Genomic DNA, 26,977 nt, shown 5'->3' with positions numbered 1-26,977 from the left:
TCTCCCAGACATCAGACAATACTACAAAGCTAGAGTATCAAAACAGTGTGGTATTTGGTACAAAAACAGGTATATGGATCAATGAAACAGAATAGAGAGCCCTGAAATAAACTCAAACATCTATGGTTAATTAATCTTTAACAAAGGATGCAAGAATATAAAAGGGGGAAATGGCAGTCTCTTCAGCAAGAGCACTGGGAAAGCTGGACAGCTGCATGTAAATCAATGAAGTTAGAATACACCTGCACACCAAGCACAATAATAAACTTAAAATGACTTAAAGATTTAAACACAATATATGACACTATAAAACTCCTAGAAGGCAGAATAGGCAAAACATTCTCTGACATAAATCATGTTTTCTTAGGTCACTCTCCCAATTCAACAGAAAGAAAAACAAAAATAAACAAATGGAACATTATCAAACTTATAAGCTTTTGAACAGCAAAGGAAACCAGAAAAAAAAAAACAAAAGATAACCTACAGAAGGGGAGAAAATATCTGCAAATGATACGACAGACAAGGGATTGATCTCCAAAATCCTTATCAGTTCAGTTCAGTTCAGCTGCTGTTGTGTCCAACTCTTTGCGGCCCCACTGACTGCAACACACCAGGCCTCCCTGTCCATCACCAACTGCCAGAGTTTACTCAAACTCATGTCCATTGAGTCCGTGATACCATCCAACCATTTCATCCTCTGTCATCCCCTTCTCCTCTCACCTTCAATCTTGCCCAGCATCAGGGTCTTTTCATATAAGTCAACAATAACAAACATTGGATGAAATCTCAAAAATGACAGAATGATCTCTGTTTGTTTCCAAGGCAAACAATTCAGTATCACAGTAATCCAAGTCTATGCCCCAACCAGTAATGCTGAAGAAGCTGAAGTTGAACAGTTCTATGAAGACCTACAAGACCTTTTAGAACTAACACCCAAAAAAGATGTCCTTTTCATTATAGGGGACTGGAATGCAAAAGTAGGAAGTCAAGAAACACCTGGAGTAACAGGCAAATTTGGCCTTGGAATGCAGAATGAAGCAGGGCAAAGACTAATAGAGTTTTGCCAAGAAAATGCACTGGTCATAGCAAACACCCTTTTCCAACAACATAAGAGAAGACTCTACACATGGACATCACCAGATGGTCAACACTGAAATCAGACTGATTATATTCTTTGCAGCCAAAGATAGAAAAGCTCTATACAGTCAACAAAAACAAGACCAGGAGCTGACTGTGGCTCAGATCATGAACTCCTTATTACCAAATTCAGACTGAAATTGAAGTAAGTAGGGAAAAGCACTAGACCATTCAGGTATGACCTAAATCAAGTCCCTTATGATTATACAGTGGAAGTGAGAAGTAGATTTAAGGGCCTAGATCTGATAGATAGAGTACCTGATGAACTATGGAATGAGGTTTGTGACATTGTACAGGAGACAGGGATCAAGACCATCCCCATGGAAAAGAAATGCAAAAAAGCAAAATGGCTGTCTGGGGAGGCCTTACAAATAGCTGTAAAAAGAAGAGAAGTGAAACGCAAAGGAGAAAAGGAAAGATATAAGCATCTGAATGCAGAGTTCCAGAGAATAGCAAGAAGAGATAAGAAAGCCTTCCTCAGTGATCAATGCAAAGAAATAGAGGAAAACAACAGAATGGGAAAGACTAGAGATCTCTTCAAGAAAATTAGAGATACCAAGGGAACATTTCATGCAAAGATGGACTCGATAAAGGACAGAAATGGTATGGACCTAACAGAAGCAGAAGATATTAAGAAGAGGTGGCAAGAATACACAGAAGAATTGTACAAAAAAGATCTTCACGACCCAGATAATCATGATGGTGTGATCACTCACCTAGAGCCAGACATCCTGGAACATGAAGTCAAGTGGGCCTTAGAAAGCATCACTACAAACAAAGCTAGTGGAGGTGATAGAATTCCAGTTGAGCTATTTCAAATCCTCAAAGATGATGCTGTGAAAGTGCTGCACTCAGCAGCAAATTTGGAAAACTCAGCAGTGGCCACAGGACTGGAAAAGGTCAGTTTTCATTCCAATCCCAAAGAAAGGCAATGCCAAAGAATGCTCAAACAATAACAAAAAAACTCCCCAAAAAATCCATTCAAAAAATGGGCAGAAAAACTTTAGATATTTCTCCAAAGAAGACATACAGATGGCCAGCAGACACATGAAAAGATATTCAATATCAGTGATTATGAGAGAAATGCAAGTTGAAACTACAATGAGGTATCACCTCATACCAGTCAGAAAACACAGCCTACAGAATAAGAGAAAATAATAGCAAACTAAGCAACTGACAAAGAATTAATCCCAAAATATACAAGCAGCTCATGAAGTTCAAAACCAGAAAAATAAACAACTCTATCAAAAAATGAGCCAAAGAACAGACATTTTTCCAAAGAAGACATACAGATGGCTAACACACACATGAAAAGATGCTCAACATCACTCATTATCAGAGAAATGCACACTGAAACCACAATGAGGTACCATTTCACGCTGGTCAGAATGGCTGCAATCCAAGAGTCTACAAACAATAAATGCTAGAGAGGGTGCAGAGAAAGGGGAACCCTTTTACACTGTTGGTGGGAATGCAAACTAGTACAGCCACTATGGAGAATAATGTGGAGATTCCTTAAAAAACTGGAAATAGAACTGCCTTATGACCCAGCAATCCCACTGCTGGGCATACACAGCAAGGGAACCAGAACTGAAAGAGACATGTGTACCCTAGTACACAGTGTTCACAATAGCTAGGACATGGAAGCAACCTAGATGTCCATCGGTAGATGAATGGATAAGAAAGCTGTGGTACATATACACAATGGAATATTACTCAGCTATACAAAAGAACACATTTGAGTCAGTTCCAATGAGATGGATGAAACTGGAGCCTATTATACAGAGTGAAGTAAGCCAGAAAGAAAAACACCAATACAGTATACTAAGGCATATATATGGAATTTAGAAAGATGGTAATGATGACCCTATATGCAAGACAACAAAAGAGACACAGAGGTAAAGAACAGACTTTTGGACTCTGTGGGAGAAAGCAAGGATGGGACAATATGAGAGAATAACATTGAAACATGTATACTACCATATGTAAAATAGATGACCAGTGCAAATCCAATGCGTGAAGCTGGACACTCAAAGCTGGTGCTCTGGGACAACCCAGAGGGATGGGTGGGGAGGGAGGTAGGAGGGGGCTTCAGTTTGGTGGGACACATGTACACCCATGACTGATTCATGTCAGGGTATGGCAAGAACCAGCACAATATTGTAAAGTTAATTAGCCTCCAATCAAAATAAATACTTTCTTAAAAAAGAAAAAAAAATTTAAAGCTATAATTCAAAAAGATATATACACCCCTATATTCATAGCAGCACTGCTCATAGTAGCAGCACTGTTCACAGTAGCCAAAACATAAAAAGAATCAAAATGTCCATCAACAGAGGGACAGATAAAGAAGATGTGTACATACATATGATGGACTGCTACTCAGCTATAAAAATTAATGAATAATGCCATTTGCGTCAATACAGATGCAACTAGATTATTATCATAAGTCAGAAAAAGAAAGACAAATAACATATGATATCACTATGATGGGTTCGATAAAGGACAGAAATGGTAGGGACCTAACAGAAGCAGAAGATATTAAGAAGAGGTGACAAGAATACACAGAAGAATTGTACAAAAAAGATCTTCACGACCCAGATAATCACGATGGTGTGATCACTCACCTAGAGCCAGACATCCTGGAATGTGAAGTCAAGTGGGCCTTAGAAAGCATCACTACAAACAAAGCTAGTGGAGGTGATGGAATTCCAGTTGAGCTATTTCAAATCCTAAAAGACAATGCTGTGAAAGTGCTGCACGCAATATGCCAGCAAAGTTGGAAAACTCAGCAGTGGCCACAGGACTGGAAAAGGTCGGTTTTAATTCCAATCCCAAAGAAAGGCAATGTCAAAGAATGCTCAAACTACCACATAATTGCACTCATCTCACACGCTAGTAAAGTAATGCTCAAAATTCTCCAAGCCAGGCTTCAGTAATACGTGAACGGTGAACTTCCAGATGTTCAAGCTGGTTTTAGAAAAGGCAGAGGAACCAGAGATCAAATTGCCAACATCCACTGGATCATTGAAAAACCAAGAGAGTTCCAGAAAAACATCTATTTCTGCTTTATTGACTATGCCAAAGCCTTTGACTGTGTGGATCACAATAAACTGTGGAAAATTCTGAAAGAGATGGGAATACTGGACCATCTGACCTGCCTCTTGAGAAACGTATATGCAGGTCAGGAAACAATAGTTAGAACTGGACATGGAACAACAGACTGGTTCCAAATAGGAAAAGGAGTACGTCAAGTCTGTATACTGTCACCCTGCTTATTTAACTTCTATGCAGAGTACATCATGAGAAATGCTGGGCTGGAAGAAACACAAGCTGGAATCAAGATTGCCGGGAGAAATACCAATAACCTCAGATATGCAGATGACACCAGCCTTATGGCAGAAAGTGAAGAGGAACTCAAAAGCCTCTTGATGAAAGTGAAAGTGGAGAGTGAAAAAGTTGGCTTAAAGCTCAACATTCAGAAAACGAAGATCATGGCATCTGGTCCCATCACTTCATGGGAAATAGATGGGGAAAAAGTGGAAACAGTGTCACACTTTATTTTTCTGGGCTCCAAAATCACTGCAGATGGTGACTGCAGCCATGAAATTAAAAGACGCTTACTCCTTGGAAGGAAAGTTATGACCAACCTAGATAGCATATTCAAAAGCAGAGATGTTACTTTGCCAACAAAGGTCCATCTAGTCAAGGCTATGGTTTTTCCAGTAATCATGTATGGATATGAGAGTTGAACTGTGAAGAAAGCTGAGTGCCGAAGAATTGATGCTTTTGAATTGTGGTGTTGGAGAAGACTCTTGAGAGTCCCTTGGACTGCAAGGCAATCCAACCAGTCCATCCTAAAGGAGATCAGTCCTAGGTGTTCTTTGGAAGGAATGATGCTAAAGCTGAAGCTCCAATACTTTGGCCACCTGAAGCGAAGAGTTGACTCATTGGAAAAGACTCTGATGCTGGGAGGGATTGGGGGCAGGAGGAGAAGGGGACGACAGAGGATGCGATGGCTGGATGGCATCACTGACTCGATGGACGTGAGTCTGGGTGAACTCCAGGAGTTGGTGATGGAGAGGGAGGCCTGGCATACTGCAATTCATGGGGTCGCAAAGAGTCGGACACGACTGAGCGACTGAACGAAACTGATCACTTATATGTGGAATGACTTCCCTGGTGACTCAGACAGTAAAGCATCTGCCTACGATGTGGGAGACCTGGGTTCGATACCTGGGTCAGGAAGATCCCCTGGAGAAGGCAATGGCAACCCACTCCAGTATTCTTGCCTGGAAAATCCCATGGACAGAGGAGCCTGGCAGGCTACAGTCCAGGAAGTCGCAAAGAGTCGGACACAACTGAGAGATTTCACTTTCCATATGCGGAATGAACCTATCTGCAAAACAGAAACAAACTCATAGAAACAGAGAACAGATTATGGTTGGCAAGGTAGTGGGGAGGGCGAGGGAGGGGCCAGGAGTTTGGAGTTGGTAGATGCAAACTGTTACATTTGCACTGGATAAACAAAAAGGTCTTAACATACAGGGAGCTATGGTCAATATCCTGTGGTAAACCATAATGATAAAGAATATTTAAAAAGAATGTATATATGTGTATAACTGAGTTATTTTGCTGCACAGCAGAAATTGGCACAACATTGTAAGTCATCTATACTTCAATAACAAAACTAAAATAACAAATAAAATAACAAATAAGGACCTACTGTTTTCACAGGGAACTCTACACAAAACTATAATGGCCTATCTGGGAAAAGAATCTAAACAGTGGATATACATACATATATATAGCTGATTTACTTTGCTCTCTCTATATATATATAAACACACACACATATATATAAAGAGATGTAGAGGTTATTGCATAAAGATAAAAGGGTCAATCCAACAAGGGTAATTTTAAATATTTACTCAGCTATTAAAAAGTATGCATTTGAATCAGTTCTTATGAGGTAGATGAAACTGGAGCCTATTATACAAAGCGAAGTAAGTCAGAAAGAAACACACCAATACAGTATATTAACACATACATATGGAATTTAGAAAGATGGTAATGATGACCGTATGTGCAAGACAGCAAAAGAGACACAGATGTAAAGAACAAACTGTTGGACTCTGTGGGAGAAGGCAAGGGTGGGATGATTTGAGAGAATAGCATTGAAACATGTATATTAACATATGTGAAATAGATCACCAGTCCAGGTTCGATGCATGAGGCAGGGTGCTCAGGGCTGGTTGCACTAGGATGACCCTGAGGGATGGGATGGGGAGGGAGGTGGAAGGAGGTTCAGGATGGGGAACACATGTACACCTATGACTCATTCATGTCAATGTATGGCAAAACCCACCACAATACTGTAAAGGAATTAGCCTCCAATTAAAATAATAAAAAAAGATGAATACCCCCCAAAAAATATTTTGTACCTGCATTAGGGAAAGCAAATATATATTTTTAATATATGTATATTATTATATATTTGTATAATTTACATCTTTATTAAATATATTTGTGTTTATATTAACAGACATTAAGGGAAAATAGAAATACAGAGTAATAATTGGGGACTTTAGTATCCCACTTTCAACAAAGGATAGATCATACAGACAGAAAATAAGGAAAAATTAGACTTAAAACTATGTATTACACCAAATGGACTTAACAGACATATACAGAACATTTCATCTATCAACAGAATACACATTCCTCTCAAACACACATGGAGTATGCTCCAAGATAGATCATATCCACAAAGCAAGTTCTTAAATAATTTTCTTAATAAATTTCTTCTGCAAGAAGAAACCTGGAAAATTCACAAATATGTGGAGACGTCATAATATACTCCTGAATAATCAATGAATCAAAAAAGAAGTCAAAAGAGAAAGCAAAATATATTTTGAAACAAATGGAAATGAAAATACAACATACCAAAGCATACGGAATGCAGCAAAAGCAGTTTGAAGAGGGAAGTTCATAGTAATATACACCTACATTAAGAAAAAGAAAGAGCTTAAATAAGCAATCTAACCTTACACCTCAAGGAACTAGAAAAGTCCAAAGTTAGTAGAAGGACAGAAGTAACAAAAATCAGAGCAGAAATGAATCACCAGATAACAGTAAATATCAGTGAAACAAAGAGCTGGTTATTCGAAAAAAGAAATGAAGCAGACAAAACTTTAGCTACTCATCAATGAGAGGAATCAAACAAAACTATAAATGAAAGAGGAAGAAGACACATTACAACTAAGAACACATAAAGGATCTTAAGAACTACTACGAACAATTATATACCAACAAATTCAACAATCTAGAAGAAATCTAAAACTGTCAGAACTAATAAACTCAATGAAGTTTTGAAATACAAAATATACAAGTATCAGTTATGTTTCTATATACTAAAAAATAGCAGAAAAAAATTAAGAAAACAATCCTATTTACAATTGTATCAAAAAGAATAAAATAACTAGAAATAAATTTAATCAAGGTGGTGGAAGATCTATACACTGAAACCTAAGACACTGATGAAAAATTTGAAGATGATACAAATAAGTGTAAAACTATTCTATGCTCATAGACTGGAAGAATTAATATTGCTAAAATGTCCATGCTACAAAAAGCAGTTTATAGATTCAATACAGTCCCTATCAAAATTCCAGTGGCATTTTTCTCAAAACAGAAAACAAAACAAAACAAAAAGCTAAAACTTTGTATGGAACCTCAAAAGACCATGAATAGTTAAAGGAATTTTGAAAAACAGGAACAAAGCTGGAGATACACAGTTGTTTGTAACTATATTACAAAGCTGCAGTGATCAAAAAAGTATGATATTGGCATAAAACACACACATAGGCCAACAGACAGAATAGAGAACTCAGAAATAAACCCATGAGTGGTCAACTAATTCACAACAAAAGAACCAAGAATAGACAATAATAGGGAAAGGACATGCAATAAATGGTTTGGGAAAAACTAGACTGCCACATACAAAATTGTCCTAGGTATTTTGGATATTGAGAGTCTGTTTAAATTCTAAGGAGAACGTTGATCTTATCATTTTGGCAGATAATCAGGTCACCAGTGGGTCAGTCTAGGTCGAAGCCCACAAGTTCAGGGAGCCCAGGAATTCACCTGTAATTGTACTGAATCACTCACTGAATCTGTCTCTTCTCCATGCTTGCCCAGATACTTGACAGTTCCCTGGTCCTTGCTTTTCAAGGCCACTGGCCAGCAATTTGGGGTCTTATTCCCTCTCCATCCCCAAGCTTGCTGCACAGCTCCTGTAGCTGCATGCAGTCCTCAGCTGCAGGAGGGCAGAGAGAGAAAGCAGTGGGTAGTTGCCATGCACTCTTGCAGCCTCTCCTCCTCTGGCTAGAGGGTAGCTCTTCTCTCAGGGTTTTAGGTACCTGCCTGGCTGACAGGGCCACCTCCACATTACTGCCCAGGAGCTGTGGTGGTAAGAAGGGGAGAAAAGGAAGGGGCTTGTAGGAACTTTATTTCTATTCCTGGGACCAGAGATATTCTCTGGAGCCCTTTCTGTCCACATTGGGCACACTTCTAGGTTTCAAGTTGGGCAATTCTGAAAGAAAAAACATGCAACTTTGAATCTGACCTGCTTCATCTGCCTGATACTTTTCAGTTCTCTGAGATCTGCATTCTGCCTCTGTCCAGGATTTACAGCTCTGGTCATGGGGAGACCAGTGGAGGGTGCTCACTCCATCCTCCCATTAAAGAGCAGTCCTCCTGCCCCTCTGCTTGCTTCTCCATGGACCTCTTAACTGTCCACCATGCTACACACATCACGTTGTTGTCCATGTCCCATCACTGGGACGGAGACCCCCCCAGGCAGAGCCTTGCTTGCCCAGTGCTTGAACAGCCCTGGCACACTAGACATGCCCAGCAAATACTTTTTTGAATGAACGAGACAGGTTGAAGTGTGCCACGACTGAGAAGCTGTGTGTCTACTCGATCTTAAAACTTCCTTTGAGGTCCCCTGTTTTCTCAACATACCTCAGACAGACAGAAAGGCATGTCCCATCTCTTCCTTTGATTTGCAGTAAGCCCACTGGCTCCCCAGTCTATCACCTCCTCACCAGGCCATCTGCACCCAGCCCAGGCTAAGCAGCCTCATTTGCACCTAACTCAAAGCCACCACCTCTACCAGGGCCATTGGCTTGCAATCCTGCCTCCACAGCTGCAACTGACTTTACAGTCATGCTTCAGACTCTCCAGTGATTCTCACTCATTAGCGCACATGACCCAGGCCCTCCATGCCTCTTTACCACACACTTGTTTGCTGTTCTATAAAGACTGGTTCTTTGCTGGTGCAGTTGCAACTTGGCATCTTAACCCTGCCCCTCTGCTTGGTTTCTTCACTGCCAAGACCCCAGTGGCCCTTGTCCCCCCAAAAGCTGAATGCAGAAGTCCTGGGCCTGTACCCAACTCTACTGCCCCCAAGTCCCAACCTCAGCTGACCTCTGTATGCTTCTGTTAAGTTGGGTACAGACCCTGATTCTGGGACCCATTATGAGTCCTGGATTTCTTTTTCTTTTTAAAGGTACTTTCAATTGAGAATATGCCTGTCTTGCATGAAGGCAGGTAAGGTGGGAGAGTGTGGCAGATGTGGGTAAGAACTTGACAAAAGGATGTGAGAGCTGAAAACCTTCTGCCCCTCTCTGGACCAAGCAGCCAGGCCCGCAGCTCTCATTTGTCCTGGAAACCCACCTCAGCCCTTGCCCCACACTGCTGCCACTTCCCACAGGGCCAGACTCTCCCTTCAGGGCTGCGGCCCTCACCCATTCCCTTGTTCTGTCCACAGCACTCTTTCCTTCTCCCCTGTCCTTTGAGGGGATTAGTGGAGATATCAGAGTTCCTCCCAGCCTGGCTGTCAGCCAGAGGCTTCCATACCACCCATCCTGTGAGCAGGCAAGGCAGAGCAAGAGTCTGCCAGGGCAAGAGGGACCTGAGGAGGGAGGTCAGGAGTGCTGCGGAAGGTCCCCTGCCAATATACAGACCCCATTCATAGGTTAACAGAGCAGAGCCACAGGGGTAGTAGCCTTGTGGCAGCTCACATGTATGCACGTATGTGAGCACACAGGCAACACAGATGTGAGTGCAAGGCACAAATATGTGTACATGTAGTATATGCATGCACACACACGTGCTCACAGGCACGCACACGTGGGTGGGCAAACACGTGTGCATACTCATATACTTTGGTTCCTTTGACAGCATAGTAGTATCCTTACTGAAATGCAGGCTTGTGCCCCAATTTTGTTGAGTGATTTGAAGAAAGCAGTTAGGATTTTATTGTGCCTCTGCCTAGGAGTGACAAGTTCCCTGGGAGCAAATGGTGACAGGGCTGGGAGCGCCAACCTCTGGGGGTCTTTCCCCAGAGTCCCTCTATTTCTGCTAGCCCTCGCATTTCAGGTTTGTCAGAAGCCCTGGCTTCTGTTCTTCACGCCCAGCCCTGCTCAGCAGCCCCACCCAGCCTGGGCTGTGGGGAGTGGGGACTGGTGAGGCTATTTTAAGTCCAGCTCTTGGCCTACCTTACACCTAACTCTGCTACTGGCCACCTGCCGCCGCCTGTCAGGCCTGGAATGCTGATTGGCAGTTGGCTGGGGCGGGGGCTGGGGACAGACCGTTATAAAGCTGGGGCACCCTGGAGTCACCCGCCCCTGTCCACAACCCACCAGTCTCTGCCACTATGTCTACCCACCGCCTTGTGATGGTTCGGCATGGTGAGAGCACCTGGAACCAGGAGAATCGCTTCTGTGGTTGGTTCGATGCAGAGCTGAGCGAGAAGGGGGCTGAGGAGGCCAAGAGGGGGGCCCAGGCCATCAAGGACGCAAAGATGGAATTTGACATCTGCTACACATCGGTGCTGAAGCGGGCCATACGCACCCTCTGGACCATCCTGGATGGGACGGACCAAATGTGGCTGCCTGTGGTGCGTACCTGGCGCCTCAACGAGCGGCACTATGGGGGTCTCACTGGTCTCAACAAGGCAGAGACGGCTGCAAAGCACGGGGAGGAGCAGGTGAAGATCTGGAGGCGCTCCTTTGACATCCCACCACCCCCCATGGACGAGAACCACCCCTACTACAAGTCCATCAGCAAGGTGAGGTGCTGGGATGTGGGAGGGCAAAGGGAAGGCCTGGGGACCAGGGCTTCAGGGATGGAAGCCGGGTTGAGGCGGGGGTGCCCACCTGGGGAGTGAACAGCAGCATGGATGCCCCCAGGAGCGTCGGTATGCAGGCCTGAAAGCTGGGGAACTGCCCACGTGTGAGAGCCTCAAGGACACCATTGCACGGGCCCTGCCCTTCTGGAATGATGAGATCGCCCCTCAGATCAAGGCTGGCAAGAGAGTGCTCATTGCAGCCCACGGGAACAGCCTACGGGGAATCGTCAAGCACCTGGAAGGTGAGGCCCATCCTCACATTCGGAATGGGCAGAGGCGGGTGGGATGACACATTCCCATGAACCAATCAACCCCCAACTGCTCTTTTCATAGGACAGTCACTTCGTTGAGGCAGCTTTGTAGACATTAGCATCAGGGTAGGGTTTTTTAATTGTGAACTCCAGTTCACAGCCAGGAGGGTTGAGAAACCTTCTCTGTTAAAAAAAAAAAAAAAAAAAATTTCTCTGTGTACTGGGACACCATGTAACATGAGTCTCCTTCTGAGGATTCTGGGTGAAAATGTCTGCCACCAGACTCAGGGCCCAGGCCCTGTACAGGGGTCCACTGGCCTGGATTCCCTAGGTGAGAAGGGGGAAGGCCCAGGGGCTGGCATCCTGCTGAAGGACACCGACTCCTGAAAAGTCAGGGCCATCTGGTTCTAAATCCCAGTTTGCTGAGTGAACTTGGTCAAGTCATGTTACTGGTAACCAAGGGCAAGGTCCTGCCCACACCCGGGCTCATACCCACTCCAAACAAAGATTAGTCAAAAGAAGGGAACAGGGTGTGGAGAACAGTGGAGACCTTAGGTTTGTAACTTGGCTTTCATTAAGAGAGCAACATGTCCCAGCATGACAGGCTCCTTCATGGACGCCCCAGCTGCCTTTCTGATGCTGAGTCCACACAAGCGCCTCACATTTGGCGTTGGGCCAGGCGGACGGAAGACCACCTGCCCTCCCTCCTGGGACTTCCTGCAGCCTGGTCTAGGAGAAATGAATGCACTGAGGCAAAGCTGATTGGGGTCTTGCACTGACCAGAGCATGTTCTCTTAAGCTCTCCTTGCATTAAGAGTGGGGTGACAGGAATACCAAAGGTCGAGCTGCTATTCCAGGCCACGGACTGGAGGCCAGCAGGCTTGGGTTTCCTCGGAAATCTCTCCTTTACATGTGGCAGGACCTCCCATCCGCCGTGGCCGTAAGCAGCCCTTCTCGCTGTCCCTCCCTGCCCCCTCCCCCTTCTCAATGCACTGGTGCTCCTTTGCTCAGAATGTCCAGAAACTGTAACTCTCCAGAAACCAAATGGTTAATGTTTTCCCTGATCCCAAACATCCAGAGTCTGGCCAGAGTTCACGCTGGGCCAAGGGGGCTGATGGCCTTGCCCCAGATCAAGACAGCTTGGGGTGGAGTGAGGTCCTTGGTGTGCCACAGCTATTTCTGTAGGCTGCTGTCTCAGTGCTGCCTTGACCTTCTCCGGGCATACTCCTGTGGCTTTGCTGTCAGGGGTGGGAGGATTGCTGCCTGGCTGACAGCACTGTGGCCCATAAAGGTCACGAAACCTGCTAAATGCACGAGCAGGTGGCTAGCTGCTCAGCAGGCTGGGCAGGACTAAGGACCCTATTCCTCTGGTCTAGGGATGTCGGACCAGGCCATCATGGAGCTGAACCTGCCCACGGGGATCCCCATTGTGTACGAGCTGGACCAGGCACTGAAGCCCACCAAGCCCATGCGCTTCCTGGGGGACGAGGAGACCGTGCGCAAGGCCATGGAAGCTGTGGCTGCTCAGGGAAAGGCTAAGTGAAGGGTGGGTGCTGGCAATAAAGGCACCTCCTTCCACAGCGTCGAGTTCAGCACGGCCCCAGACGTCCGGCAGGTGGCTTGGCAGAAGCCCACCCTCTACCCCAGCACTCACTCAGGGCTAGTTCCACAGGTCTGCAGCCTGGGATGCCATAAGCACAGCCCCAGGCCTGTGCTGCCTGCCCAACCCACCCCCAGTGATGGTGGCCAAGAGACTCCCTATGCCTGGCTATCAGGTGGCTCCTGACAACTCACCACATAACCCCTGAAGCTGAAGAGCCACTTGGTAGCCTTCCTCTAAATTAAGAGTGCCCAAGGTCACCTAAGGGGTGTTCAAATGATGCAGCCCACCCCGTGGTGAGCCAGGACTGCAGCCAGGACACCACTTCCTTCACACTGGTTGTCCTCTACTGTCTTTGCAGCCCCAGGGTGGGAAGGGCAAGATGGTACCCTGGGCCCTGCCCTATGAGTGTCCCCTTGTCCAGGGACAGATAAGCCCACAGGTGGTCTTAAAGCTGGCAATACATGATTCATGGAGCTCCCATGGCTGGGTTGAGCCTTGGAGCTGTCCTAGGAAATCGGGACATGGTGGGACCTGCCTGCAGCTCAGCCTAAGTAGACAGGAAGTGCCGTCTGCAGCCGGGCAGGTGAGGGGGCACTGGGGTTGGCCCCCAGCCCCATTGGGTGGGGCTGGCAGCCTCCTCAGCACATCCTTTGTCCCACGCTGCTTCCGTCCGGCACTAGCAAGAGGAGCTGTAATTGCCCAGACGTGGTGGTGCAGGTGCCTCGCTCCATGCACACAAGGACATGGGCTGTCCTGGGTGAGGGGAAGTTCCCTATGGCAGGGATCAGAGTGCTCCTCGGCCCCTCCCAGAGAACTGAGATGCAGGAGGCTGACTTCAGTCACATGTAGATCTTTATGCCTCTTCAGGTGGCTAACGGTCGGTCAGAGGGTGTACACGTGAGGGCTACAATAGGATGAATCAGAGCTAGCACCTGTGTGGGGCAGGTGTTACTCCAAAGCAGACATGAGTGGGCTGGGGCAGAAATAAGGAAAGACAGCAACAGGCCACCAAGGTTACTTTTCCTGAACCTCTCAGGCACACTGGGGCCAGGAGACAAGACTGAGCCACATGGAAGGAAATGCAGTGTCTCTTGATGTTTTTACCTCCTTCTTCATATATTCAGATGGGGGCTTGGTTGTCCCTGTCTCCACTGCCTACAGCCCAGGCAGAGGGACAAAGAAATGGGGAGGACAGAGTAGGATCCAGAAAGACTGTGGTCAAAATTGTCATGACCCACTCTGACTTTGGTCATAAACTAAGTTCATTGTTCCCAATGATCACTGACATTCTAGTTATAGAAATCATCCCTTGGAGCCAAGAGGAATAGGAAAAAAAGGCAAATGCAGGAGGCCTCGAGGTGCCCCTGCTCAGACCCCCCGCCACCTGGCAGTGCCATACTCCTGGGGCAGAGGTTACTGAGGACTGGCTCTGGGCAGGCCTTGGCTCAGTGTCTTCTGTTGGGGGTCAAGGGCCAGGCTGGTTGGGTCAAGTTTGGGAAGCTCTGGTAGCACGTTTGGAGATCACCAGGTTATTGCTGCATTTGGGGTAACAGAGGCCAAGCCACCCAAGCCAGAGGGAGCCAGAGGACTTGTCCTCACCAGCAGATACCATTCCTGGAAAAGTGCCATATACAACCCTCACCCGACCTCTTCCAGCAAGAAGGAAATCACATCTGGGTGGGCAAGGGAAGGACACCCCTTGGCTTCAGCCAGCAGTCGAGAGTCCTTACTCAATGAGCTCCACATAGTTGGCAGGAAACATGCCAAAGTGGCCATCTGGCCCATAGCCACGCCACCAGCCTTCGTCAATCACCTCAATGCCGGTGATGAGGTTCTCAGGGTCAAAGGAGATCTCGGTCTCGTCGGCTGCAAAGAAGGTGAGCCCAGATGCTGTGCTGAGAGCTCAGGGACCCTGGCCACCAGCCTGTCCTGATGCTGCTCCTGTGGCCAGTCCCCAAGGACACATCTTTCTACACACTCTGGCTCTGGGACCACTGTCCCAGTGAAAGGCTAGAGTATAGCACTTCCACACATCAGCCTGCTCCCCGAAGCCTCCACCCAAGGTCAACGGGAGGGGTACCAGCATCCAGGCCTGACCCATCCCTCTGGTCATATTTCTAGTTCCAGAACAAAGTGGGCAACCAGGATTCACACCAGTGGACAGCAAGCAGCTGCTCAGAGCATGTGGGGAGGCCTGAGTTGTGCAGGACACCCACCCATTCTTCCTTCTCACCCTCCTGTTTTCATTTCCGACACCTCCTAGGGCTATTTCCTTGAGGGGACCCCTAAATCCTGCCTCCTGATCTTGAGCCCTGTGGTCTGAGGTGGTTGGACAGCACATTACCTGCCTGGTAGTCATACAGGGCCCGGGCACAGAGCCCTTTCCCACTCAGCCCAGGGTAGTGGTCAATGGGCTCAGAGCTGGCATCTTGCTGCTGCACCTGCCCATGGACGGGAAAGAAGAAGCAAAGTCTAAGGTCTTGATTACCCCAGATTCAACCCTGCTTGTGACCAGGGCTCACCACAGACTTGTGGGGAGGGCACGTGGGACAGGGCCTCCTCCAGAACTAAGCAAGATAATTCACAGGTAGTGAGTCACGGAAGTTAGGTGTCCCGTGATGGGAGAGCCAAGGAGTGCATTTCTGGGTATGTGGCCCCTTCACAGATCTGCCCTGCTGCAGAGAACCCACCGCTGGAGGCTCCTCATAGAAAGTCTCCTGCTCTGGGGGCTCCTCATACACAGCCTCTTCTTCCACCTGCACCGAACACGGAGGGATGCTGGGCACCGGCTCCTCGCGGAGATCTGTGTGAGGGGACACAGCTCACTCTGATCCAGGGGAGGGGAGAGGACAGCCCACATCTCCCTTCCACCCTCAACCCCCAACGGGGCAGCCAACAGCCTTGCCTGCCCTGGGCCTTGAGGTGGCATGAGGTGACTCTCTGCTGATGGGGGTATCTGGTTGAGTGAGTTGCTTCTGCAGGAAGGGGCTCTTCAGCTTGCCTACAAACCAATGGCAAACATGTAAGACATGACACAGCTGGAAAAGAGGAAGAAGCAAGTACTTGCTTTTTCTGTGCTCTGTATTGCTCAGAGGGGGGACCTGTTCTGGGACAGTGAGCATCACACAGGGAGTCAATGTGGACATGCAACAGCTACAGGAATACTACCTAGCATGCACACATCATATATGTGTATCGTGGGCTTTGTACAGTGTTCGAGGGCTGGCCAGCAGTGTAGTCTGATACAGCCTTTGAGGGCCAGAGAGAGGACTGATCCAGGCCCGAGGCCCAGATAACAGCCCAGCACGGGAGGTGTGCCAGGTGTACAGGGCTAGGACTGGTGAGTATTCTTTCCAGAGCCACACATGGCCCCTCCTGTCCCACCAGGTCTCTGGAGGAAGAGGTCAAGAGCAGGAAGGTGACACTTGGGTCCCAGGCTCGCATCCCAGAAGCTACCCACACGAGCACAGGCTCTCCTTACTCATCCCTTTCACGTTCTGATACATCTGTCACTAATTCAGGGCGGCCTGTACTGGGACCCCAGACCCCTTCAGCCATCCCCTGCTTCACAGCTGGACCAAGGGAAGTCTCACCTGGCTGGGGGCTGGAGATGGATGTGGTAGACATGGCCCTCTCCTTCTGCTTGAAAATCTCCCGTGGGTGTGCTGGCTGTGAACAAACAAACTCCTAGAGGAGTGCACGTGGACCCGGTAGTGAATGAGGCCCAAGAGTCCATCGGCCTGCCTGGCTCCCTGCAGCTGTGCAGGGGGGTCAGGAAGCAACACCCCAAAGCTGAGGGGCTCACAGGTCTTTTCCAGGACCACAGGAGACCCACATCGGGCCAAACTTCTGCCCTCAGCCTCCTCTCCACTGCCAGCTCTGAGACACCACATGTCCTGTGTTCAGATCTGCCTAGCCCCCTGCAGGCCCCTTAAAGGAAGCCCCTCTCTTGGGCATGTGGGGCAATATGCGTGCATCTGGAGGAATCCATATGGCTATCATTGCTCCCAGCAGGCAGCCTGCACACCTGTCCTGGACAAGCCTCCACGTATTACTTCGGCCTCTCAAGGTGGGAGCATCCAAGACTCACCTGCTCCTCTCTGTTCCTTGAAAGCACCTCATGCTGTTCATACTTCCTGCTGGGAGGGGCAAAGGGAAGAGCTGCAGCCTGGCCTCAGCATACTCCTTACCTGCTTCTGGGGGACACTCCTAGGGAGAAGGAGAGTTAGCCCCTCCGGGTAGGTGCCGGCCCCAACCTCACCTCTGGAGGCCAGCCTCGCCTCCCTGCTCCTGATAGCGCTGCTCCCGGAGGGCAGCCTCACGCAGCTCCCGCTCCCGGCGCTCCTGCTCCAGCTGCTGCCGCTCCTCCTCTGCGCGCCGCTTCTCCTCTAGCCTGCGGTTCTCCTCCTCCTTCTGCAGGGAGAGTCGCACCCGCCTGTCCCACTCAGCCTCTGCACTGCCAGCAACATAGACCTGCCCTCTCACCCCTGTCCTATTCAGGCAGGCTGCACAGGCTGTGGTCAAGCATGGGCTCTAAAGCAACGCCCACTAGCTATGTTACTTAACACCTCTAACCCTTAGTTCAACCATTTGCAAAAGGGTGCTAAAAGGGTTATTTATTCAAATCCCTTATTGAACAAATATCAGTGAACTTATAAGAAATACTGAGATGTAGCAGCTCATGTTTGGTGCACAGACAATGCTTCATAAATGGCAGCACTTACCTCTGCTTTGGCCCAGAAGCTGTCTTTGCCAACCCTTTTGATCTCAGACACAGCATTGGTCTTCTGGTACACTGAGCCCTGAGAGGGACAGAGAATTCACTACAGGGCCACTGACAGGAGCACAGAATGGCGAAGAACTGCTGTGATGGCCATGGCAGAAGCAGCGGCACTTGGCCCAGTGCCTCTTAAGGAGGCCTGAAACAAAAACAGCCTGAAAGGCCCTGGAAAACAAGTGGGGGTGCTCAGCCCCAGAGAAAACTGGAGTCGTCTCTGGTTGCACCAGACCCTCGTGCACGGAAGCCAAGGCAGGAAAGGCCCCTGGGCCTGCCTGAGAATCCTGGAATCTGGGCCGTGCTGAGGCAAACTCTGGATAGGGGTCCCCTCAGACAGCTAACTGCAATGCAGCACCCACAGAATACCCAAGAACCTCAGCTTTGTGTTGGGAGACTCAGCTCCACACCAAGCACCAGGCCACAAGCCCAGAGGTGTCTGGCCACAACTCAAGAGAGGCTTGCCCTGAACACCAACAGGAGTTTCTCCAAAGCAACCACTGTCCAGGGCCGCACAGGATACTCTGGTGCCATGGCCTGGAGGGTGGATGGAATTTCTCTGCTGAGAACCCCTGACCACACAGGTGCAGCATAAGAGGCTCCAGCACCACCACATAGGGTGAAAGGCCACTCCTCATGCACACTGGTGCCTGCCTCAAGGAGGGAATTGCTGCTCCTGTCAGGCACAGGGTCACCACAGGCACCTCAATCAGGCTCCAGGACTAGAAGCCAGACAGGTGGCAGCCCAGTCCCTTTGGGAATAAAGCACTGAATGTGCGTTTAATCAGTCTGAAGTTAGGGATTGCACACTCCTGTCCGGTTGCCCTCAGGCCCACACAGCACTCACCACTGGGGCCTGGGGGCCCGTGTCCTGGAAGCGGCTACTCTCCTTGTGGAAGGTGTAGTTAGCACCTGAGGCCCTGGCCACCTTTTGCATGATGCACTCGGGCTCCACATCCTCCTCGGCCCTGGCATTGATGGTCACATGGGCCCCCTGCAGCAGGAGCAGGACTTGATGAAAAAAAAACCATTGCAGCCCCGAGAGAGGACAGGCTGCACACCTCAGTCTGCACAGCACAGTGGCTGCACAGGGCTCAGGGTCAGGAGGCCTGCTCTCACCAAGGCCTCAGGAAAACCAGCTGAGGGAAACCTACCGTTCTTGTCCCAGCTTTCATGGAAGGCCCATGCCCTCCACAGTGTGGCCTGTTCAGTGGTGCTACAAGACAGCCCTGGCATTAAAGAGCTTCTTTCTAGTGAATGAAAACTAACCTCAAAAGGCACCTGGAAACAAACACATTTTCTGCAAAAAGCAAGTTACTATTTCTCCATGAGAAATGAGAACTATGAACTTATTGGTACTAAATACCAATAAGCTTGGGACCCTCTCTTTTATCTCCTAGATGGAGAAACTGAGGTATATCTGAAGAAATGTTGGCAGAACCAGAAAACAAAGTCCTGTATCTCCTTGCCAGTAACCAAAGAAATGCAAAGAGTAAGCTAACAAGTGAACAACAAATACTTTTTGATCACAATGCTTTTGAAATGAAACAAAGTTCCATTATATGATGACTAAAATAAATATATGCAGAAATGGACTGGAAAAAAAAAGCATTAAAGGGAACATGCACATTGAGGTTGTGGACATAAGCAACTATCCTTCTCCTCCAGATCCTGAAAGTACTGCTGAAAATTTGTACTCATAAAACAAGTGGAACCCAAGGCTTAGCCCTGCCGTAAGACCTGCTCCAGCATGGCCTCCTTGTGGTCCTTCGTCCCTAGTGAGACCAGCTTGCAGGGGCTCTGGCTACATCCTGGGCAAGAGTGGAGCAGCCTCAGATGTAAGGCACACTTCCAACTCTGGATGGGATTCCTGCTAACTCACACCCTGGAACCTGGGGATCTGGTGAATGCTGGGAGGCCCCGTACGGAGCAGCCCTCACCTTCAAGAAGCCGGCCATGGTGCTGACGTGGTTGGCGCATGCTCCCTTCCGCACGTCATTCACGCCCTCACCGGTCTGCAACACAGCACATTCCTCGGTGTGACCCAGGTCTCCTTGCAAAGTCACCGCCCACCCCAGGGACTCGGCAGATTCCCTGTGTTCCAGGAAAGAGAAAACTGCAACCCTAAAGCAGAGGACATGGTGAGACCCCAAACCTCCAAGTTAGGGGGAGTCTTGGAGAAGGACGGTCACCTGTGGTAAGTTTCCTTAGAATTCCGTAGTCCCCACCCAGGGGAGCCATTTCATTAGAGTCCCTGTCCTATACTCCCAGAGCCCTCCTAGCCCTTATCCAGGCCCTCTGCTCCCTCAGGATGACTACATTGAAAGGGACAAGGACAAGAGTGTCCTATGATTGCCTGTACTCCATTTCACAGGAATAATTCGGGGCCAGGACAGTGAAGTCTGCACAAGTAAGGCCCCAGGTGCCCTTTGGGCCACACTGAATGAACCCACTATTCTGTTCAGTCACTAGATTCAAGCTGTTGGGAAGTCAAGTTCTCCCCTGCTCCAGTCACAAAAAGCAAAGAAGGAAATAAGAAAAGGGAGTTTTTCTGGATCACATCTAGATGAGAACTCGGAAGCCCTCAAGTTCCACATACCCAGTTGATGAGGACAAACTTGGGCAGGCCGGAGTTGGGGTCCTTGACCCTGCAGAAGGCGTACATCACCTTCCCACTGTTGAGCTCCTCCACCATCTCCTCCAGGCCCCCCTCTGCAGCAGTCACAAGGAAAGTCAGAGGTGGCCCAGGCACCCCAGCCCACCCTGGCACCTAGTCCACCAGGAAAGGAAACCCAAGCTGCTTCTAAGCCAGGGTTCTCAGTCCTATCTGAAACAGAATCAGATTCCTAGGCCTATCCCCATCAGGCTGACTTATGAGAACTAGATGGAATCCAGGGTCTGCATTTGTGAAAAGCACCTCAAGTGATTTTTAAGCTACACTAGTCTAAAAATCACTCCTCCTGCAAACCCACAGGTAATTCTGGAAGTAAAAATGTCATTTCTGCTGCAAACCAGGCAGGCACAAGACCTCCGATGGAGGAGCTCTGCAATAGTTTTACCACAGCCTGAACTCCACTAACCGCCCTGGGACAGCAGGGCCTGCTCTGAGTCACCCTGTCCTCACATGTCTGCTCAGACTCCAGGGCTACCCAGAGGCTCCTGAGCAGATGTTAACTGCCCATAGCCATACAGGGGCTCAGCTCTTAGACTCCCTGAGTAGGGACAAGGGAATGATGTGGAAATAGGAGTGGACGACCCTATGCCACTCTACCCTGACACTTAGGCTGTAAGCCCCAGCATGTACTGGAGTTCTGGATTCTTCTCAGGTACCCCAAACATTCCCAGGTTGTGAGAAGGTGCTGGATCAGGTATTTTATCTATTGGGCTCCACAGAACCTGGGGCAGTCCTGCGGCCCTGCTCTGGGCACCCACAGCAGAGCCTGTGAATACCACTGCGAATGGTGGCATGAAAACTGAACTCTGCAACTCAGTTCCCTATGACATCACAGTGCACCTGATACCACTGTCAGTGGCAGTCCTTCTAGAAAGATGACCACCAAGAACAACTGCTCATGGAAGAGGTTTTCTACCAACAAGTTACTAGAATCATTCATGCAGCAAGCAGAGAACATGCCAGTGAGCATGCACTGAATAATGAAGCTATGTCACTCAGGTCAGGTGAGCTGGCCTTGAGAATTGAGGAGTCAAGGGTATGAGGTGGGGGATCTACAGTTTATACCCCTCTGCCCAGCACTGGCCAAGAGCCTGTTCTTCCCAAGACTTCCTATCTCTCTGTATTTGAACAGCATTTTTCCAGGTCACCCCATCCCAGCTGACCATATACACTGATGTGACCTCTCCCAGGTGAGGGTATGCCCAGCAGATATTCAGTCCAGCAGAAAGAGGGCAGAAGGAAGGATGTGTCTGCACCTTCTCTTCCTCCACTAACACCCAGCTCTGTGGGACTGTCATTTTGTCTCAGCTACAGCCCGGGGATAAGGACAGAGCACAGGCCAGGCCTTGGGCTGTCTGCAAGCTAGAGAGGGCAGGCCTATTCCCCATTTCAGCTCTTCCCAATTATGACACAGAGAACACTGCTGCCTTGCACCTCCAGGCAAAGAGTATGTATTTGCACTTAGAAACATCTGAAACCCAAAGCAAGCCAGAAGGAGCTGTGGGCACTGTGGGCTCCACACTGCTGGGGGAAAGCCTCTGTCCTGCCTAGCTGGCTGCAGTCACTCAGATCAGGGGAGCAGGGAATTCCTCAACATTGACACTGATGTGGGGTAGGCTCATTGTTAGCCAGGGAAGGTGTCACTGGTCATGCCACGTGCAGGGAATACCTCTGCACCCTGAATGTCCTTCCTCCTGCTGTGATGGCATCAATGCCAGCAGAGATAGAGCACTGATGTCACAACTCTCCCTGCCGCCCCCCCATCTCCTGATGTTCTTGTAGCCCATCCACTTCCTCATTTGACCATACTCACCCCCAGTGCCAGCCACACGGATGTCGTTGCTGTTTCCTTCATAAGTAAAGAGGGCCCTGAAACAAAACACAAACAAGCTCATAACCAGTGCCCTGGTAACCTTGTGCCCTCACTGAACCCACCAAAGCTTCAAGCTGCACCCTAAGAGCTCAGCCTGACAGTAACAAGTGGGTTGACACAAGCCCCACTCTGAGGCAGGATCTCAGTAGGCTGCTGGGGCTCCCAGAGCTGAGCCTTCTCATCTGGAATTGGCCCAACTTACCAGAGCGGCTTGTCGTGAGGACCAAATCTATGGAGATGGGAAGCATGCATCTACTTTGCAGAAAACTAGGCTGTGAAATTTTATGGCAACGTTCTACACATTTATGTGTGAAACATTTACCTGTCAATGGTGGTAGTGGTTTACTCATTAAGTCCTGTCTGACTATCGCGACTCCATGGACTGTAGCCTGCCAGGTTCCTCTGTCCATGGGATTCTCTAGGCAAGAATACTGGAGTGGGCTGCCATTTCCTTCTCCAGGGATCTTCTCGACCCAGGAATTGAAACTGGGTCTCCTGCACTGCAGACAGATTCTCTACTGACTGAGCTATGAAGGAAGCCCACGTATGTCCATATGAACAAGCAAAAGATACTTGCATATTCCTGAAACCAGAGCACACCAAGGAGAAGTAGGAAAGAGAAATACGTGCATTTTTAATAACCAATGCCCTTGTGCATGTCTGCAGTCTTCTGGAAAGTCTGAAAAATTGGTGGAGCAGGTCTGTCTGGGCTTGAAACTCTTCCAGCAAATGCAGAATTTTATAGGTTGCATCTGGCATCAGAAACCATAGAGGCCATGACTCAACATGAAGTCAGTTTCCTCACATGACAGGCTCCTATGGGCAAGTTCTATAACCTAGCAGAGCCTTAGGTCTCCACAGGTGACCCTGGGTCATACCTTCCTTCTATTAGACTATTCATAAGAATGCTGGCAAAGATTTGGGCTTATAAATCTGTGCTCTATTAGTGTTGAGAAGTATGGTAAATTGTATTAAATCTGGGCCATGGAAGGTCCTTTGACCAGAACAAAGGTTAGTCAAAGAGAACATTCTAGAAGAGATAGCATCCATGCAGTCCACATAAAGCCCAGCTATCAGCATGAACTCTGCAGAAGCTCAGCTCCAGAGAGTGCTGGCAGACCCCAAGGTGAAGATGATAATCCATGGGACGGTAAGTCAAAGGCAAAACCCAGTCTGGTGTGTCATCTCCCCATGCTCCAGAGCACAGGTGTGCCAGACAGAAACTGCAGGGTCAACAGTCTGAGAGGAACCAAATCAAGTTCCACTCAGCTTTCCAAGGGCCTAGAAAACACCACTGGGCAGAGCTGCCTAAGCCTAAGAAAGTCAGAAGAAATTATACTCAGGTCTAAAGATCTGGTAGACATCCAGAATCTGGTGGCCAGAGTTCTGACCAGCCTTCCTCCTGGAGGAAAGAAGCCCATTCCTCTTGAAGGCCACAAACCTTGGCTGCAGAAGACAGGCACACTGGACAAGCACCAAGAAACAGAGACTGCGGCTCAGGCTTAGCTTTTCCAAGAAAAGCTCCAGCAGCTAACGAGCCACGCCCCATGCCTACCATCTACCCCTCTGACTTCATTCCCCTTTATTCTAGGCTCTAGCCTAAGCCACCTTCTTGAATGTTCCCAGTTCAGAAGTTCATCCAACATTTAATCAAACAATGCTTCTTCTAAATCAACATTAAAAAAAAAAAAAAAAGACGTGTTGGCTTGTGCAGGCACACAGCACAAGGAGCATGGGGGCACTAAGTATCTTATCATTCAATCACTTTCAGAAACAGTCTGAAAACCTGTTACTTGCTAGTGATGGAATGCAGCTATGAATAATCCTTAATAGGACATAACCACAGAACTTACTAATGGGAGACAAAACACACACGCAAACACATCACACTAACATATTGTCAGGTAGTGAAGTGGGTACAGGAAGTGAGCAAACATGCCACAACCCACGGGAAGAATCTGGTTTCTCCAGGAGAAAGACCCAGTATAGAGAGCTGATGTTAGGTCTGCTCCCTCTTCCACCTTGCTTTAGGGCCTGTTCCAATGCACCCACTCTGAATGTGAAATTTTATGACTGGAGACCACTTCTTCCTTCTCTGCCATTTTTTCTGTACTCCTCTCAGTACCCCTACACCTGGGACAGAGATGGGGCCCACCCTACCCTTTCTGGTGATGAGAAAAGGTGACAAGAAAATCAATGAGGATGCCTAGTGTGTGTCTGAGGAAGTCAACCAGGGAGATGGGAATATTTGACTGCAACCAAAGGGACAGGAATCCAGAAAGGCCTCTCCAAAAAGGCAATACCAAAGCTTGAGAAATAAAGTTTGGGGAGCCCCCTTGGATGATGTAGAAAGGCGCTCCAGGCAGAGGAAGCAGAAAGAACAAGGGTTGTGAGGAACACCAGCTTGCAAGTTTAAGGAAAAGAAAGGCTGCTGCTGCTAAGTCACTTCAGTCGTGGCCAACTCTGTGCGACCCCACAGACGGGAGACCACCAGGCTCCCCCGTCCCTGGGATTCTCCAGGCAAGAACACTGGAGTGGTTGCATTTCCTTCTCCAACACATGAAAGTGAAAAGTGAAAGTGAAGTCGCTCAGTCGTGTCCGACTCTTAGCGACCCCATGGGCTGCAGCCTACCAGGCTCCTCCGTCCGTGGGATTTTCCAGGCAAGAGTACTGGAGTGGGTTGCCATTGCCTTCTCGAAAGAAGGCTAAAGTTGTGGTAAACAGGTGGGGCAGTTAGGAGCCAGGTCATGCAGGGCCTGTCAGCCATGGCAAAGAGTCCAGGCTGTATTTATGCAACAGGAAGCCACTGCGGAGTTTAAGCAGGGAAGTGACATGGTCAGATATTTTTTCAGCAGGTCTGTACATGCAGACCTGCCCACACTGACGTAGCACCAGAGATTCTGCAGACCCAGGAAGCTGGTATTCTGAAGCTCTTCCCTAAAATGCCTGGGAGTGAAGGAAAGGATAGGCACTAGTGTTCTCAATATCCCAATAGTACACTATACAAAAGCCACTGGGCTGGGCACCAGGGAAAGCAGAGATGAGAAAGCAGTAGCACTTGACAAGTGGAGAAAGCCACAGTTGTTCAGCCTCGCCCAGAGAGCCCTTTCCCGGGCAAAGGAATAACGCTCCTAAAGCTGGTCACCTTACTTCTTTATACTCAGCATATTTCTTAGAACTGTAAATGCTTAAAACTGGTCTGTGAATGCAATTTAAGACATATGGAAAGTAACAGAATTACTATGCATACAACGACCCTTGTTGCAGGACAGAACAAGGGTCTATGTGTGGGCTACCCTGGGCTCTGCCAGAGATTTCAGATTCAGGCCTTCTGTACTATAAAGGCCCTATTACCAACATTCCAGCAAAGGATGTTACTGGAGGTAAAGATGGGACCTTTTTCCAAACACACAACCAGCACCTTCCTTTCATTCATTCCCCTATAGTTCACGCATATGAAGTAGTATTCTTCTTGATGAAAGGGAGGTTCTTAAAATCCCTGGAGAGCCAAGGACCTAAACCCCTCGATCTCTCTGTTTGACGCCCCCAAAGCAAGGCTCCCATTTCCAGTCTGGCTGCTAGACCACCCTTCATTCGGAATGAAGGCAGATGTAGCTTCCGCTTTCTCAAGGAGGGCTGAGAGGGCTTTCTCAAAGTGCCCCATTGTCCACGGAAGTCCCCGAGCAGGAAACGAGAACCAGGCGAAGCCATCAGGCACAGCCAGGCCCAGGATCCAACAAGGCCCGCGGGCCGAGACCGGTGGCTAGCTGAGTGGAAGGGCTGGGGACTTAGCGGGCCCCCACCCGGGTTTAAGGTGCACAAGCAGTGGGGCACAGCGTGACGGAGGTGGGAACCTAATCTCGCGGGGTGTGGCGCAGGTGCGCGGCCGTCAGCGTTCCGCGCGCCCTGGCTCCCCAGCCCCGGCCCGTTCCCGGCCCGTTCCCGGCCCGCTCCCGGCCCGCCCCGTCGCCCACCAGTCGGTCGAGGACTTCTCGTTGACCACTTGCTCGTAGGCCTCCAGCAGCGCCGGCCCATTGCGGCTCAGGTTCACAGCCATAGCCCACACCTCGGTCTCCGCGACACTACCGCCGCCACCGCCTCCGCCGCTTCCCCGACCTGCCTCGCAAGGCAGCCCAAGGCCCCGCCCGGCGGCCGGAAGCCCCGCCCCGACGGCCGGAAGCGGAAACGGGGCCGGCGGGACCCTGGGTGAGCGGGCGAGTGTAGGCTGGGCGTTTGTTGGGCTGCGGGCGGGTTGGAAGCTCTTGGGGGTGTCGAGGTGTGTAGATAGCTGTATGTGGCGTTGGAGGGAAGGTGTGGCCTTCTGCGTGTCCCTGTGCTCTGTCCTGCCGAGCCAAGGCACGCTCTCTGAGTCTGGCCGAAAGATACTACCCCGCCCCTTATTAGTTACACTCGTGGAGCACTTTCTTACTCTTACCACAGTTAAAAGCACTTGTTAGAGGATCCTGTGAC

General features: G+C 48.9%; 2 protein-coding genes across 8 annotated transcripts; one reads left to right on the top strand and one right to left on the bottom strand.

Annotated features, from left to right (window-relative positions):
• The first annotated feature begins 10,790 nt into the window (after nucleotides 1–10,790).
• On the top strand, nucleotides 10,791–13,163 carry PGAM2 (phosphoglycerate mutase 2). The gene is made up of 3 exons (XM_061395682.1): nucleotides 10,791–11,272; nucleotides 11,394–11,574; nucleotides 12,960–13,163. The coding sequence occupies exons 1-3, from the start codon at nucleotides 10,859–10,861 to the stop codon at nucleotides 13,124–13,126; spliced, it is 762 nt and encodes a 253-aa protein (XP_061251666.1). The 5' UTR covers nucleotides 10,791–10,858; the 3' UTR covers nucleotides 13,127–13,163.
• Nucleotides 13,164–14,020: 857 nt separating this feature from the next.
• Nucleotides 14,021–26,663, bottom strand: DBNL (drebrin like). Of its 7 annotated transcripts, none has more exons than XM_061395675.1 (13): nucleotides 26,482–26,663; nucleotides 22,448–22,503; nucleotides 20,560–20,672; nucleotides 19,901–19,975; nucleotides 18,808–18,954; nucleotides 17,911–17,988; nucleotides 17,448–17,599; nucleotides 17,277–17,325; nucleotides 16,780–16,873; nucleotides 16,092–16,187; nucleotides 15,877–15,989; nucleotides 15,531–15,627; nucleotides 14,021–15,052 (listed from the first exon to the last, which is right to left on the bottom strand). In XM_061395675.1, the coding sequence occupies exons 1-13, from the start codon at nucleotides 26,562–26,564 to the stop codon at nucleotides 14,913–14,915; spliced, it is 1,293 nt and encodes a 430-aa protein (XP_061251659.1). In that variant the 5' UTR covers nucleotides 26,565–26,663; the 3' UTR covers nucleotides 14,021–14,912. The 7 variants fall into 7 exon arrangements, with proteins under 7 accessions (XP_061251659.1, XP_061251661.1, XP_061251660.1 ...); XM_061395677.1 differs by having other exon boundaries at nucleotides 16,780–16,855; XM_061395676.1 differs by having other exon boundaries at nucleotides 17,277–17,322.
• Between the last annotated feature and the right edge of the window lie 314 nt (nucleotides 26,664–26,977).

The sequence above is a fragment of the Bos javanicus genome, chromosome 22 (assembly GCF_032452875.1).
Source record: "Bos javanicus breed banteng chromosome 22, ARS-OSU_banteng_1.0, whole genome shotgun sequence".
Lineage (NCBI taxonomy): Eukaryota > Metazoa > Chordata > Mammalia > Artiodactyla > Bovidae > Bos > Bos javanicus.
The sequence above is the reverse complement of the archived record's forward strand: the minus strand, read 5'-3'. Positions and strand labels throughout refer to the sequence as shown.

Coding starts and splice junctions, on each gene's coding strand:
- PGAM2 (XM_061395682.1), top strand. CDS start 10,859: ATGTCTACCCACCGCCTTGTGATGGTTCGGCATGGTGAGAGCACCTGG. Junction 11,273..11,393: donor ACTACAAGTCCATCAGCAAG/GTGAGGTGCTGG, acceptor GGATGCCCCCAG/GAGCGTCGGTATGCAGGCCT. Junction 11,575..12,959: donor AATCGTCAAGCACCTGGAAG/GTGAGGCCCATC, acceptor CCTCTGGTCTAG/GGATGTCGGACCAGGCCATC.
- DBNL (XM_061395675.1), bottom strand. CDS start 26,564: ATGGCTGTGAACCTGAGCCGCAATGGGCCGGCGCTGCTGGAGGCCTAC. Junction 17,326..17,447: donor GGCGAGGCTGGCCTCCAGAG/GTGAGGTTGGGG, acceptor TGCCCCTCCCAG/CAGGAAGTATGAACAGCATG. Junction 16,188..16,779: donor CATCTCCAGCCCCCAGCCAG/GTGAGACTTCCC, acceptor ATTGGTTTGTAG/GCAAGCTGAAGAGCCCCTTC.